Source organism: Borostomias antarcticus (assembly GCF_949987555.1).
Source record: "Borostomias antarcticus genome assembly, chromosome: 2".
NCBI classification, from domain to species: Eukaryota; Metazoa; Chordata; class Actinopteri; order Stomiiformes; family Stomiidae; genus Borostomias; species Borostomias antarcticus.
This window is the reverse complement of record NC_140235.1, coordinates 41,110,383-41,125,957: the sequence shown is the minus strand read 5'-3', so window position 1 is coordinate 41,125,957 and position 15,575 is coordinate 41,110,383. Positions and strand designations below refer to the sequence as shown.

Sequence of the window (15,575 nt, the reverse complement as noted above, 5' to 3'; positions counted from 1 at the left end):
CACCTTGCATGGCAGCTGCCGCCATTGGTGTGTGAGTGTGTGTGTGAATGGGTGAATGAGAGGCCATTGTAAAGCGCTTTGGATAAAAGTACTATATTTACCATTCACCATATGGGTCCCGATGAGTCACGACCGGTATTCTACTCCTGAATGTCTTCAGAAGGAAGGCAACAAAGTGGTCAGACCATCAGCCCAGTGACCCGGCCAGCCCACTGGACAAGGTGGGAACTTTACTGGTGTCTGGACTCGTTGTCGTCGTGCCCTTGAGCAAGGCACGTCATCCCAACACTAGCTCATAACATCCCGGGGCGGCGAAAATGGTGACTTGACCCCATGGTGGAATTTCTGTTCTGATGGAACAGTCTCTCAATCCCCCTCCGTGCCCTCGCCCCCCCCCCCCAACCACTATTGACCTATCACCCCCCCCCCCTCGGACCAACAACCGATTACTTGACATTTTGAGCACCTCGTCTATTCAACAGACAACTGACTGTACTACTGTACACCTCATCACCTGAACCAACACCTGACAACACTTGAACAATAACCCCTTGCCTATACGATAAACAATAACAACTGACTCTTGACTATACAATAGAAAAAAAACTCTGTACAACTTTATACTTGAATGTTATTTAACTGCAATGCCCATTTCAAGGACACAGTCTCTGGGATAGGTGCTGCAGATGACGATCAAAGTGACAGCGTTGATAGACGGTTGTACTACAGATAGTAAATGGCCCATTTGAGAAGCTTTTAAAGTCTACCTGTCCTGGATGTCCCACAGAGGAGGCCTGGAAATGAGGACCTGATTGGCGGAAGTTGGAAGTTACTGTAAGGACAAGCGATGACAAGAATCCCAACGTACCTGTACCGCTTATATATGGCAAATTAACTTCCCATTCTACTATAACAGATGGTTAGACGGAAGAGCAAAAGACCAACTTCCCCTTGAGGGATTAAAACAGTACGACAACAAAAATATAAAGCATAAATAACATCACAGAGAGCCTGCGTCTACTGCAGATAAATGTCTGTTTACTATGCGCAGCGCTGCTTCTATTATTGAGAGATGGTAAGTAGCTGAAATACTGTCTGGCACACATCTCTTTTATTATTGAGAGACAGTGAGGAGTTGTGTACAGGGTAAGGCAATAGAGTGTGAGTTAGGCAGCCATCTACAGGGGAGGTTTATAGGACAATAACGCAGTCGGGGCAATATCACATAGACACAGCTCCGTTATTGTGTTTGTAGAAAGATGAGTTTTATGGTTTCGAGACGTTTCAAAGAGAATGAAGAGAGTTTGGGGGAGTTTTGACCCTCTGGCCATGATGGTGGAATGGAGGGAGACCAACACGAACCCAGCGGCCGACAAATAGAATCTCTCTCTCTCTCTCTCTCTCTCTCTCTGTCTCTCCCTCCCTCCCTCCCGCTGGCTCTCTGTCTCTCTCTCTCCTCTGTTTCTCTCTCTCTCTCTGTCTCTCTCTCTCTCCCTCCCTCCCTCCCTCCCTCCCGCTGGCTCTCTGTCTCTCTCTCTCCTCTCTCTCTCTCTCCCTCCCGCTCGCTCTCTGTCTCTCTCTCTCCCTCTCTCTCCCTCCCTCCCTCCCTCCCTCCCTCCCTCCCTCCCTCCCTCCCTCCTTCCCTCCCGCTGGCTCTCTCTCTCTCTCTCTCTTCTCTCTTTCTCTCTCTCTCTGTGGAATGAATGAGTTCAACTCTGTAACAAATATAACAGCAGGACTGTAAAAGTTGCATCATCACAGGAAGCTCAGTCTGGTATAAAAACTGCCTGTTATTCAGCTCTGCTATGAAATAACAATAAGCTAATCTGATCATTTTTATGTGATGGAGTCTGAACTGTTAGCGGACGTCCTCTGGCACCGGGGGCCGTTGTTAGAGCGCCCGTCTGTCCAGCCAGGGCGTAGAGGAGAACGGTGTCATTTGGCCAGACAGTAGAATAATCAGAGTTTGGACGGAGCATCTGTGAGCTGGGGACACGCCACGCCAGGCCCCGCCCCCCCACGCCACCCCCCCCCCCCCCCACCAACTAACAACGCACGTCCTGTGACCAACTGCTCCAGGACACTGCAGATGGCCCACGGCCAATGTGAGTTATGCCGTACGTGTCGTGCCTTACGTGTGACAACCCTCTCCCCCCCCCTCCCTCCCTCCCTGCCTTACGTGTGACAACCCTCCCCCCCACCCTCCCCCGGTCACGAGCGTGGACACGCCGGCATACACGCCGCTCTCCGCCCAGATCCGCGCCAGGGACGGGGTGATGAAAATCAGCGAGACGCGCTCCAGACGTCAGTCGAGGAGCGAAACAGGAAAGAAGCGGACGTGAGACGCGCCGTTCGCTCCGCCATTTTGACTTCAATCATAAAAATAACAAATATTAAGATTGAAGATTTTTAAGCGTGCGGTGAATGAGTCATCTGTGGCGATTGTTTATTGTTTACCGCCAGGGAGGAAGTGATGCGCGTGACAGTACATCAAAGCATATTCACAACATGAGGCCTTCAGGGGGGACAGCTGGACATGTGATACGTGTGAAATGATCATGGGACACGAGGGATTGCTAATAGGGCTGGGTTTAAAAAAACGATTCATCGATTCGGAATCGATTCGGAATCAAATGATTCAGAATCGATTCATGAATCCCAAAATCGATCTTTTATTTAATGAATGAATGAATGAATTAAGGAATGAATAGTTCATTCATTCATTCAATGATTCAGTCAATCATTCATTTCTGTAAATCAGTATCGATACCCAGCCCTAGTATTGATGTGTTGCATAACTTGGCAGTCATGTAATTAAGGTTACAGCAAAAAAAACAGGTTTTTAGTAACACTAACCGAATCGATATTGAATCGAATCGAATCGTGATAATCGATTCTGAACCTTTTGAATCGGAATCGAATCGATTCTTGAAATTGGAATCGATACCCAGCCCTAATCGCTACCCTGGGGACAGGACGCGCTAGGCCAGATGCCCTTATCCTTCACTCTACCGCCATTACTCTGTCTTAGCCACGCTTGAACAGACCGCCGCACGCCACCGCGTTCAGCTCAACGCTCCCCGTGAATCACTCCCCCCACACACCAGCATCTGCTGGGCTAAATGTGTCACCTCGCGTCGGAAGCAGCCAGAAAGTGGGAGGGAGGGGGCCGAGGTGTGACCTCGCTCTCGATCCTGGGGCCGTGACTGTCTCGGTGTAAGTTTTAGTTGGAGGATTTCTCTAGAACTTTCTTTAGGCGTATCGTGAATCGGTCATCGCTGATACAAATACGCAGACAAAGACAGACACGGGGACAATGGGCTCTGTGGGACGCTGAGTCCCTGTGTGTGTGTGTGTGTGTGTGTGTGTGTGTGTGTGTGTGTGTGTGTGTGTGTGTGCGCGTGTTTGTGTGCGTGTGTGTACACTGCAGCCACTTGCCCCAGTTCTGCCTCCAGTAGAACTCCAGGTTCTTGTGAGCGGCCATGTGCTTCTTGACGGAGTAGTGGACGCGCTGGATCAGCATGTTGGTCAGACCGGCCTGCTTCAGCAAGTAGGCCTGGGTGGGAGAGTGACCGAACGGATCCACAGCCCAGCCGGTCACAGGCTTAACCCCTACCAGGACAGATCACGTTCATCAATCAATCAATCAATCAATCAATCAATCAATCAATCAATCAATCAATCAATCAATCAATCAATCAATCAATCAGTCAATCAACCAATTAATCGATCGGTCGACTGACCAATCAATCAATCAATCAATCAACCAACCAACCAATTAATCGATCGACAAATCAATCAATCAATCAATCAATCAACCAATCAACCAATCAACCAATCAATCAATTAATCAATTGATCGGTCGACCAATCAATCAATCAATCAATCAATCAACCGACCAATCAATCAATCGATCAATCAATCAATACAATCAACCAATCAATCAATCAATCAATCAATCTTATATGTCACTGCACTCACCCAGGTTCCTCTCCAGCCATTGGTGTCCTTCCAGTAGCTGGTCGATCAACGCAAAGTAGTGTGAGTTGGCTTCATCAGGCATCACCCAGCCTCCCGTGGCTATCTCCAGCTGGCCTCCCTCGATCAGGCTGGTCGCACACACACAGACGGGGATACGTATTCACACACGGTCATCAGATGTGTCGTAGTGTGTGTGTGTGTGTGTGTGTGTGTGTGTCATAATGTGTAACATGAACAAACGACGCTGACCCTGAACATACATATGAAACTTCCTGTCTTTCCTGACCAGGTCAGTGGTCTTGTGGTTAGAGTGTCCGTCCTGCGATTGGGAGGTTGGGGGTTCGATCCCCGGCTGAGTCATATCAAAGACTATCAAAAATGGGGCCCCTATCCCAGCATCAAAGGGTTGGATTGGGGGAAGTCACTGTGACATACTAGCTTCATGTCCTTGTACAGTAGGTCAAGTCACCTCATGCTAAGGAATCAGGGTTCTCCTGCCTTATGGGCCCCTGGTTCTCCTGCCTTATGGGCCCCTGGTTCTCCTGCCCTCATGGGCCCCTGGTTCTCCTGCCTCATGGGCCCCTGGTTCTCCTGCCCTCATGGGCCCCTGGTTCTCCTGCCCTCATGGGCCCCTGGTTCTCCTGCCCTCATGGGTCCCTGGTTCTCCTGCCCTCATGGGCCCCTGGTTCTCCTGCCTTATGGGCCCCTGGTTCTCCTCATGGGTCCCTGGTTCTCCTGCCTTATGGGCCCCTGGTTCTCCTGCCCTCATGGGCCCCTGGTTCTCCTGCCCTCATGGGCCCCTGGTTCTCCTGCCCTCATGGGCCCCTGGTTCTCCTGCCCATGGTTCTCCTGCCTCATGGGCCCCTGGTTCTCCTGCCCTCATGGGCCCCTGGTTCTCCTGCCCTCATGGGTCCCTGGTTCTCCTGCCCTCATGGGTCCCTGGTTCTCCTGCCCTCATGGGCCCCTGGTTCTCCTCATGGGCCCCTGGTTCTCCTGCCTCATGGGTCCCTGGTTCTCCTGCCCTCATGGACCCCTGGTTCTCCTGCCCTCATGGGTCCCTGGTTCTCCTGCCCTCATGGGCCCCTGGTTCTCCTCATGGGTCCCTGGTTCTCCTGCCTTATGGGCCCCTGGTTCTCCTGCCCTCATGGGTAGGTCCTCCAGGAACACTGAACTAGCTCCTGCTGTCTTAATTATCCCACTCGGAGGACGTCTTTAGAGGAAACACATTTCCTATTAGTACAGGGCACATCCTGCTCAGATGCTAGAGTCAGCAGAGTTGTGGGGTTTATTTCAATAGCCGGCCCATCCCTCTGTGTGTGTGTGTGTGTGTGTCTCTTGAGACCCATTGGAGGAGCAGGGACAGCAAAAGCAAATAAGGCAACTCAGCACTTTCCTTAATAGAAACTTTTGAATTGCTCCTAATGTGACATTCTTTTTCCATCAATCCTCTGAGTATTTTTGTTTGTTTGTTTCTACTATTAGACTGTCAGAAGCTGTCTGGCCGTGTCGGAGATGAAGAGTGCATCAACACACAGATATTAAAAGGATGGATATTGTTATCCTCTAAGCCGGAATGTGCTGAAAGGGTTTTGTTTGATTTTAAGGTGCTGGAGTGCTGGAGAATAAATTAAGGTGTTGGTTTGAATTTTTTAAAGACTCGCTTCTTCCTGTAACGAGGAAAATTGAATCCTTAAACTTGAGACCTTGAATTTTCTGACAGGAAATAAAGCTTGCACCAGCCAAAAGAAAAAAAAAGAAGAAGAAATGAGCCTTTAAAATGTGCCCTTAAAAAGTACACACTGAATATTCTGAAAAAAAAGGATGGATCTCGTTTGCTTTGAACTTCCAGCGCATCAAATCAATAGTGAATAAATATTAGTGCTGGGTTTTTCATTTCTCTCCCTCTCTCCTCCCTGGGCTGTTTGGTTTGCGCCCCTTAATTGGAATTCAAACCCGGAGCAGGGATGTTTATTGCTTTTCATCCAGAGCTGGGCTGGTGCATCTCTCTCAAGGATAGAGGCGTAACCGACCCCATAACAAGGGACAATAAAAACCTGAGCAAGAAGCACCATGACGCTCTCTCTCTCTTTGTAGTTGGGTCTGTTCCCTGGGTGGACCAGCTCCCTGTCACATCCTCTCTCAGTGTCAACCTCCCTGTCACCCACTTCCTCTCCCCCCCCTCCTCTCCAATGCCGCCCCCTGTCACCCCCTAACTTCCTCCCCCATGCCTCCCCGTCACCCCCTAACTTCCTCCCCCCCCCTCCTCTCCTATGCCTCCCCCTGTCACCCCCTAACTCCCCCCCACCACCCCCAACCCCCCCTGCGTGTGTCAGTATCCCCCCTCCCAGACTCTGGATCATGTCATCAGTCCCAGAGACGGAGCTAGCGGGCTACAGCTAGCGCCCTCACGGCCAAAACTGATTCCCTGACCTCAACACCGTTTGGAGTTAGTTTGGCCCGTTAAAGAAACTCAAGCCCAATATTTCCTGAATGGGACAGAGAATCGTTACTGGCCATTAGTTCACTGGCCTTTACAGCATCCTACTGTACAACACCGCCATGTTGTCTTCATTCGTCTGTGAAACGAGAAATGTGATTTTATTGCATTATTAATAATGCACGTCGGCTGTCACTCCCTGAAGGCATACTGTAACCTTGCTTTAATTAAAATGGGAATAGCCAAGCAACTCAAATCTCACGGCAAATCCACTGGGCAATTAGGTTTCATGCTCTCCAATCCATACATATTGTATTATACTGTATCAACGATAAAAGTGACAGACGCCATAAATCATTTTCCTTCCCTGAAACAAACTTCAATCTCCTGAGCGGACGACTTTCACGAAGTTTAATCCGGTCAAATCTGAAAGGACAGAGAGGGACTGACCTCTTGACTGCGTCCTTCTTCTGCTGGTCGATGTTGTCCCACCACTTGGAGAAGTAGGAGATCTCGGACCAGATCATCTTCCTCCGGCTGTCCTCGTGTAGTTTGACCACCATGTTGTTGAGGATGTGCTGGGTCTGGTCATGGTAGTAATCCTCAAAGGTCTTCAGCCAGCCTGGAGCACACAGACACAACACAACTCAACACAACTCAACACAACACAACACAACACAACACAACACAACTCAACACAACTCAACACAACACAACTCAACTCAACACAACACAACACAACACAACTCAACACAACTCAACACAACTCAACACAACTCAACACAACTCAACACAACTCAACTCAACTCAAAGGTCTTCAGCCAGCCTGGAGCACACAGATACAACACAACTCAACACAACACAACACAACTCAACACAACTCAACACAACTCAACACAACACAACTCAACTCAACTCAACACAACTCAACTCAACACAACACAACACAACTCAACTCAACACAACTCAACACAACTCAACACAACACAACACAACTCAACTCAACTCAACTCAAACTCAAACTCAAACTCAACTCGAATTTGATTTACAAAGCACATTTAAAATAAAACAACGATGTTGACCAAAGCTCTATACAGCTCCAGAGCAACAAAACACACAGATATATACACAATATTTCCAATCGAGTTTTGTCATGATAAATCACCTTATTTGCTGAGAAAAGCAAGTACAAAAATTAAAAAAAAGTGATAAATGAGGCCCCAGAACACTACAATACATCATACACAATACACAAAATATAAAATACAGGACAATACAGGGGCCATCGGGGGTCCATCTCAACCTGAGTTGAAGGCCGGGGAGAACAGGTCTTTAAAGAAGACTTCAACATCTCTCTGGTCCGGGCAGAACGTAAATTCGCCATGTGTAACAAGTGTAGGTACAGAACAGGTACGATGGTGGTGGTTGGTGACATTGTGGTGTTGGTGATGGGCGGACATTTTAATGTTTTCTGTATGCTTGACGTGTGCTAAATAAATTCCCCTCTGGGGCAATAAAGGTTTAATTCAATTAAATTCAATACAATGGAATTCTGTTGTCCTTTCAGAATCTCATCAGTACTAATCACGTCCTCATTCCAGTCCTGCTAAATTGAATATTATTATCTATTATTTCCAAGCAGCTAACATTTAAAGGTTCCCAATTTTGTATCTGTATTTAATGAGCATTCAGATGGCACATTTGAATCAGGTATTTTTGTCCATATAAATAGAAATACAAAGGACATGTACACACACACACACACACACGCACGCACGCACGCACGCACGCACGCACGCACGCACGCACGCACGCACGCACACACACACACACACACACACACACACACACACACACACACACACACACGCACACACACACAGTAGTGAGTCAGGGCATGCTGTCAGATTGCCATGACTACTGTTCACACCACCTCTTCTGGTGGAACTGAAGGCCAGACTGGGTCGATTCAGGGCGATCTCTTCTTCTGACAGTCTGTTATAGACCGGTCTGTTCTCACCAGACTCCTTTAGACCGGTCTGTTCTCACCAGACTCTCCTATAGACTGGTCTGTTCTCACCAGACTCTCCTATAGACTGGTCTGTTCTCACCAGACTCCTATAGACTGGTCTGTTCTCACCAGACTTCTATAGACTGGTCTGTTCTCACCAGACTCTCCTATAGACCAGTCTGTTCTCACCAGACTCCTATAGACTGGTCTGTTCTCATCAGACTCTCCTATAGACTGGTCTGTTCTCACCAGACTCCTTTAGACCGGTCTGTTCTCACCAGACTCTCCTATAGACTGGTCTGTTCTCACCAGACTCTCCTATAGACTGGTCTGTTCTCACCAGACTCCTATAGACTGGTCTGTTCTCACCAGACTTCTATAGACTGGTCTGTTCTCACCAGACTCTCCTATAGACCAGTCTGTTCTCACCAGACTCCTATAGACTGGTCTGTTCTCATCAGACTCTCCTATAGACTGGTCTGTTCTCACCAGACTCCTATAGACCAGTCTGTTCTCACCAGACTCCTATAGACTGGTCTGTTCTCACCAGACTCTCCTATAGACTGGTCTGTCCTCACCAGACTCTTATAGACTGGTCTGTTCTCACCAGACTCCTATAGACTGGTCTGTTCTCACCAGACTCCTATAGACTGGTCTGTTCTCACCAGACTCTCCTATAGACTGGTCTGTTCTCACCAGACTCTCCTATAGACTGGTCTGTTCTCACCAGACTCCTATAGACTGGTCTGTTCTCACCAGACTCTCCTATAGACTGGTCTGTTCTCACCAGACTCTCCTATAGACTGGTCTGTTCTCACCAGACTCTCCTATAGACTGGTCTGTTCTCACCAGACTCCTATAGACTGGTCTGTTCTCACCAGACTCTCCTATAGACTGGTCTGTTCTCACCAGACTCTCCTATAGACCGGTCTGTTCTCACCAGACTCCTATAGACTGGTCTGTTCTCACCAGACTCCTATAGACTGGTCTGTTCTCACCAGACTCTCCTATAGACTGGTCTGTTCTCACCAGACTCTCCTATAGACCGGTCTGTTCTCACCAGACTCCTATAGACTGGTCTGTTCTCACCAGACTCTTATAGACTGGTCTGTTCTCACCAGACTCTCCTATAGACCAGTCTGTTCTCACCAGACTCCTATAGACCAGTCTGTTCTCACCAGACTCCTATAGACCAGTCTGTTCTCACCAGACTCCTATAGACTGGTCTGTTCTCACCAGACTCTCCTATAGACCAGTCTGTTCTCACCAGACTCCTATAGACCAGTCTGTTCTCACCAGACTCCTATAGACTGGTCTGTTCTCACCAGACTCTCCTATAGACTGGTCTGTTCTCACCAGACTCCTATAGACTGGTCTGTTCTCACCAGACTCTCCTATAGACTGGTCTGTTCTCACCAGACTCTCCTATAGACCAGTCTGTTCTCACCAGACTCCTATAGACCAGTCTGTTCTCACCAGACTCCTATAGACTGGTCTGTTCTCACCAGACTCCTATAGACCAGGCTTGTCTGTAGAGGAGTCAGTCTCTATAGACCAGGCTAGTCTGTAGAGGAGTCAGTCTCTATAGACCAGGCTTGTCTGTAGAGGAGTCAGTCTCTATAGACCAGGCTAGTCTGTGCAGAGAGAGATCAGAGCCATGACACCTATGCTGGAGATCAGTTAGTTAGGTAAGGTTTGCCCCCCCCCCCCCCGCCCCGCTGCACCCGTCCGACCGGAACCTTCTGGGGCGGGGGCGCGGCACGCCGTCGAACCGGTTCTTCGGCTTCTGGTTACTCACACAGAGAGACGCCCGTCGAGAAGCCGCGGGAGATCTACACCCTACGATACGTCTGGAGGCGTCTCCGCCGAAACCGGTCGCTGGAACAGCGCCGAAACAGCGCCGGAACAGCACCAGAACAGCACCAGAACAGCGCCAGAACAGAACCAGAACAGCACCGGAACAGCGCCAGAACAACACCAGAACAGCGTCAGAACAGCGCCAGAACAGCGCCAGAACAGCGCCAGAACAGCGCCGGAACAGCGCCAGAACAGCACCGGAACAGCACCGGAACAGCACCGGAACAGCACCAGAACAGCGCCAGAACAACACCAGAACAGCGCCGGAACAGCGCCGGAACAGCGCCAAAAACCGACGCTAACGATCAGAACCACTCCCTACATCTCCGATAGGGTGAAGGACCCACTTTACCGGGAATGATGTCCTCCAATCAAAACAAAACATCCCCCGACCCGTTAGGAAGGACCGCCCTAACGACGTTAGATTCTACAATGCAGGTTTCTTTCAAAATCTCTCAAATTGTTTCCACCGCTTTTAGCAACAAAACGATTGGAAGTCAGTCTCTAGTTGAGGGTGGCGTTTAGAGGCTGACTCATGAGTGTTTTTCACCAGTCGCTCGGCTCGGGTTACTCAGAGTGAGAGCCGGGGACAATAAGCGCCGGTGGGCGTGGGGGTCACGCCGCTGGCGAGGGCACGGGGGTGGCACGGACACCTGAGACTGGCACAGCGAGAGGCAGCCAGCTCCCGTTACACAGCCTGGAGCTCCCACACAAAGTCCTCAGAGGATCATTACCAAACACATTATTCAGATGTCCAACATCGTGTCTCCGGAAAATTCCACACAGGAGGAGAATCCTCACAGTCGGTTGCTTCATCGGTTTTTTTCCCGCATCTTTATCGGTGTCAGGGAAGAATGAGACAATAGTCACCCGGGGAGTAATCAAACGGAAATGATGGCCAGAAGTGATTAAACACACACACACACACACACACACACACACACCTCCTCAGGCTCCATGCTGTATTGTGGTGTGTATTGGGGTCGTGTTACAGGCAGGGGAACACAGCTAAGCCAGGGAGGAGGGGAACAGGTGCAGGGAAACAGGATTCCAGTCGCTGGGTAACGAGCAGCAGAACTGGATCCCTGTTGATGGGAGGCGTGACCGGACACACACCAGCTGGATTGGGAGGGAGGGGGGCGGAGCTTGAGAGGTGTGACCGGGCACACACCAGCTGGATTGGGAGGGAAGGGGGCGGAGCTTGAGAGCAGCCCTGCCACTCTTTCCTCAGGAGTCATTCTATCCGCTCCCTCTAAAGGGCTGCTGGGTTCCCTGTGTGAATCTGTCATTCTAGTCACAGTTCAATGATTCAACTCAAAGATTCAATGATTCAACTCAAAGATTCAATGATTCAACTCAAAGATTCAATGATTCAACTCAAAGATTCATCCAATTTTTCGTAGTCGTGGGTGTTATAGCGTAGGCAGGCTACATTACTCGCCATCACTATGCCATTCTGAGGTAGTGCTGCTCTATCACTACGCCATTCTGAGGTAGTGCTGCTCTATCACTACGCCATTCTGAGGTAGTGCTGCTCTATCACTACGCCATTCTGAGGTAGCGCTGCTCTGTCACTACGCCGTTCTGAGGTAGTGCTGCTCTATCACCATGCCATTCTGAGGTAGTGCTGCTCTATCACTACGCCATTCTGAGGTAGTGCTGCTCTATCACTACGCCATTCTGAGGTAGCGCTGCTCCGTCACTACGCCGTTCTGAGGTAGCGCTGCTCTATCACTACGCCATTCTGAGGTAGCGCTGCTCTATCACTACGCCATTCTGAGGTAGCGCTGCTCTATCACTACGCCATTCTGAGGTAGTGCTGTTCTTAATCTAAAACATACGGTCTCTTTTTGTAAGAAGTTGCTCTTGTGGTATTCTGGTCTTTGCTGAGTGGTAGAAACGGTAGGCCCATAGCCTGCACTCGTTTAGTCAAGAGCGCAGATCCAACTAGGCCATGGGTTCCCAAACTCCATCAATGTGGGCCTCCCTTCTGAAAACAGTGACACACCCGCACCCCCCCCAACCCCCCAAATGTGTCCATTTTGCAAGGCAGCGTTAGCTAGCCCATAACGTTACACAGCTAAGTTAGCTCGGTGGCACCTGTTGCTAGTTAACGTTATGACGTTTTCACACGATACATTCATGCCTGCGGGGGGAGGCTCTCTCTGCACTATCCACACATTTAGTATACATCTCTCCCATTATTTATTTAGATCTTCTGACCTTTAAAATCATATTTCATTCATAAAAACCATAGACATTTTAAAAATAAAAAACATGTTTTTCCTTTTTTTTTCTAATCATCCCTCCGCGCCTCCCCTGACTTTCTTTGGGGCCCCCCAGGGGAGGCGCGCCTCACAGTTTGGGAACCCATGAACTAAGCTGTCTGAAAATAAGCTTCGCCGAGCGAGAACGCACATTCACGCAAAGGGCAGTCGGGTTCTGCCAGGAGTCGATCAACGCGTGACGGCGCTTGCATGTTCTGTTTTGAAGGAATCGTGCCATGCGGGGGCCATTTTGATAAATAGATGTATTCACTTCAATGCTAGAATGAACGTAGGTCTGTTCCAGACGACCAGAAGCAGGGATAAAACGCATCCCCCCCCGGCGATAAACATGAATGATCAGAGAGGAGATCAAAGACATGGGAATCCCCTCCACCCCACCCCGGCCAATCACACGCTGCATATACTCTGTAACAACATATCAATAAAACATGATTACTAGACGTAGCACGCTATTATCACCATGCTGAACAACAAGTGAGCAAGCTTCTGTACAAGCTAGTATTAGTGTACTGTAACGCTCTCTGAAGTATTTCATCGGCGATCGCTTCAGCTTGCGTGTGTGTGTGTGTGTGTGTGTGTGTGTGTGTGTGAGTGTGTTCTGTGTCGCCGCCCACTGCACGTGTGTTGCGCGTGTCACAAGCTGTATGATATGAAATAAAAGACTTTGAAAGCCGCCATGTTGGTTGAGTTTGTTGGCGTTCGCTCACCAGGGTCGTTGTGTGAATGCGGGACCACGAAGACCTGCAGAGGCTCGCCGTCCCATTCGTCGTCCTGGTAGGTGATGTCAAAGCCCTGCTTCCACACGCCACCGTCTGGGTTATCAAAGGTCAGGAGGTCGTAGACGTCTAGCAGCTTGAGAGGAGAAGGAGAAACGCTGTCTTTAACCCCTGGTCATCTCTGACTATCAATCAATCAATCAATCAATCAATCAATCAATCAATCAAAGCTTTATTTGTATAGCGCATTTCATACCCAGAGGGAACACAATGCGCTTAACAGAGAACAAGGGAGGTGGACTAGACCACAGGGATAGCCCACTAAAGAGATGCTCTCACTCCATGTACTTCACATGCGGTCAATTTCCCCCGTTCATGGTCACAGCGTCACCAACACAGCACCCATTATCCCATTTTGTAATTATAAGATGACCTGACCTTATGAAGTGCTAACTGACTTCCAATATGCCGTTTAATTGGATTCAATACAGTCAATTAGAGGTCAAGGACATAGAACATGAGAATAAGAGAACAGGGATTGACCGCCTGTCAGTCCTCTGGTGTCATGGTAAATGGACTGCACTTATATAGCGCTTTTCCACCTTAGCGGCACTCAAAGCGCTTTACAATGGCCTCTCATTCACCCATTCACACACATTCACACACCAATGGTGGTAGCTGCCATGCAAGGTGCTAACCTGCACACTGGGAGCAATTTGGGGTTAGGTGTCTCGCTCAAGGACACTTCGACATGTGGACAGTCAGAGCTGGGATTCAAACCGCTGACCCTTCGATCACTGAACGACCCGCTCTACCAACTGAGCTACAGCCGCCCCCGTACCAGACTGACCTGGACCCCCTCGGCGGGTGTGGAGACCTCCCTAGCAGCGAAGTGGCAGTCGTCCGGGTCCACGGCGAGGACGAGGGGCGGTGAGGGCAGGAGGTCAGGGAACGACCCCCGGCTGAGGTTACCGCCGTCTCCGGCCGGTCTGCCGTCCTTCACCGACTCTTTCAGGTTGATGACGGAGTCGCGGATGTTGGCGATGATCTCGTTGTTCTCCGCCAGGAGGCGCTCCAGACGGTCGATCTTGTCCTGGAGGACGGACAGCTGGCCCTGGGACAGCGGAGACATAAAGGAACGTACGTTTCGTTTCATTAACGTTTTTCATTACCTCCGCCCAGCGCCGGTGTAGGGGGAGGGGTAATGTTTTCAGTGGCGTGCGTGGTGCCTTTGTTTGCTTGTCTGTTAGCAGGATTACACAAAAACTACTGGACCGATTTTCATGAAAACTGGTGGAAGGGTGTAGCAGGGTGCGGCTTAGAGACCATTCAATTTTGGAGCAGATCTGAATTACGTGGAGGGTCCTCAGGCTGCCAAAACACAGCTGGACTGCCCATTCACCCCCATTCATTTGATTCAGATTCAGATCAGATAAATCTTGGTGGATAGGTGTATCGTGGGCCACCTTAGAACATTACATTTTGGAACAGATCCGAACCACGGGCCGGATCCACAAGGTAAAACAAAACTTAGAACGAAGCCAGCTCCCTGTGTGGGGGTGCTAGAGACACAGGGTTTGGACTGGGGGGTGCGGGGGAGAGCCCAGAGCGCACCTTGCTGGCTGTGACCTGAGGGGGGCGCCACAGAGCCGGCCAAATACAGCCACCCATTCACCTCCTGGCAAGTTTTGGACTAGGATTACACAAAAACTACCATATTCACGCTCTGTGTCTCTGAATTAATTATGAATTTCAAATCTGATCCCCATTGCAAAATAAGCCCTTTAGTTCTCTTGAGCAGGAGAACCATGAAGGCCCCATTCAATTCTGGAGTGGATCCAAATCTCGGGGCGGGACCGTGAGCCGCCCAAACACGGCTGGACTGCCCATTCACCTCCATTCATTTTTGGGACTAGGATTACACAAAAAACGAACTGATCGCTTTTCATGAAACTTTGTGGAGGGGTGAAGCATGGGCCAATTTATACCCCATTCAATCCTGGTGTGCACAGGGCCACGAAATGCATTCAGGGGTGGAGGTCTGTGCTCTCTGAGCTTAACCTTTATTTAACCAGGTTTAGACACAATGAGATTAAAAACTATTTTTCAAGAGTGACCTAGCCATGAATGGCAGCAATAGAAAAAGTTCCATACAGTAGCCTACACACACATTTAACAGATCAGCTCAAACGTGTCATAAAGTAAAAGTGCAGCGAAGCCATATAATCCTATTTCAATTAAAATAATGACAATTATCAATAGAGTCAGTTTCTATACATTTCACC

The 15,575-nt window shown here is 49.4% G+C and overlaps 1 protein-coding gene across 2 annotated transcripts in view; it reads right to left on the bottom strand.

The window, feature by feature from the left end:
- The window catches only part of man2a1 (mannosidase, alpha, class 2A, member 1), a 55,121-nt gene that overhangs the window by 38,556 nt on the left and 990 nt on the right, over positions 1-15,575 (bottom strand). For both annotated transcript variants that reach the window (XR_014631082.1, XM_084460187.1), the window contains exons 2-6: positions 14,141-14,404; positions 13,282-13,426; positions 6,869-7,040; positions 3,982-4,109; positions 3,439-3,612 (exon numbers count right to left, since the gene is read on the bottom strand). Coding sequence is in view for 1 of the 2 variants with exons in the window: in XM_084460187.1 (XP_084316313.1) it covers positions 3,439-3,612; positions 3,982-4,109; positions 6,869-7,040; positions 13,282-13,426; positions 14,141-14,404 (883 nt within the window). In the remaining variant the exon portion in view is untranslated. The remainder of the gene's footprint in view (positions 1-3,438; positions 3,613-3,981; positions 4,110-6,868; positions 7,041-13,281; positions 13,427-14,140; positions 14,405-15,575) is intronic.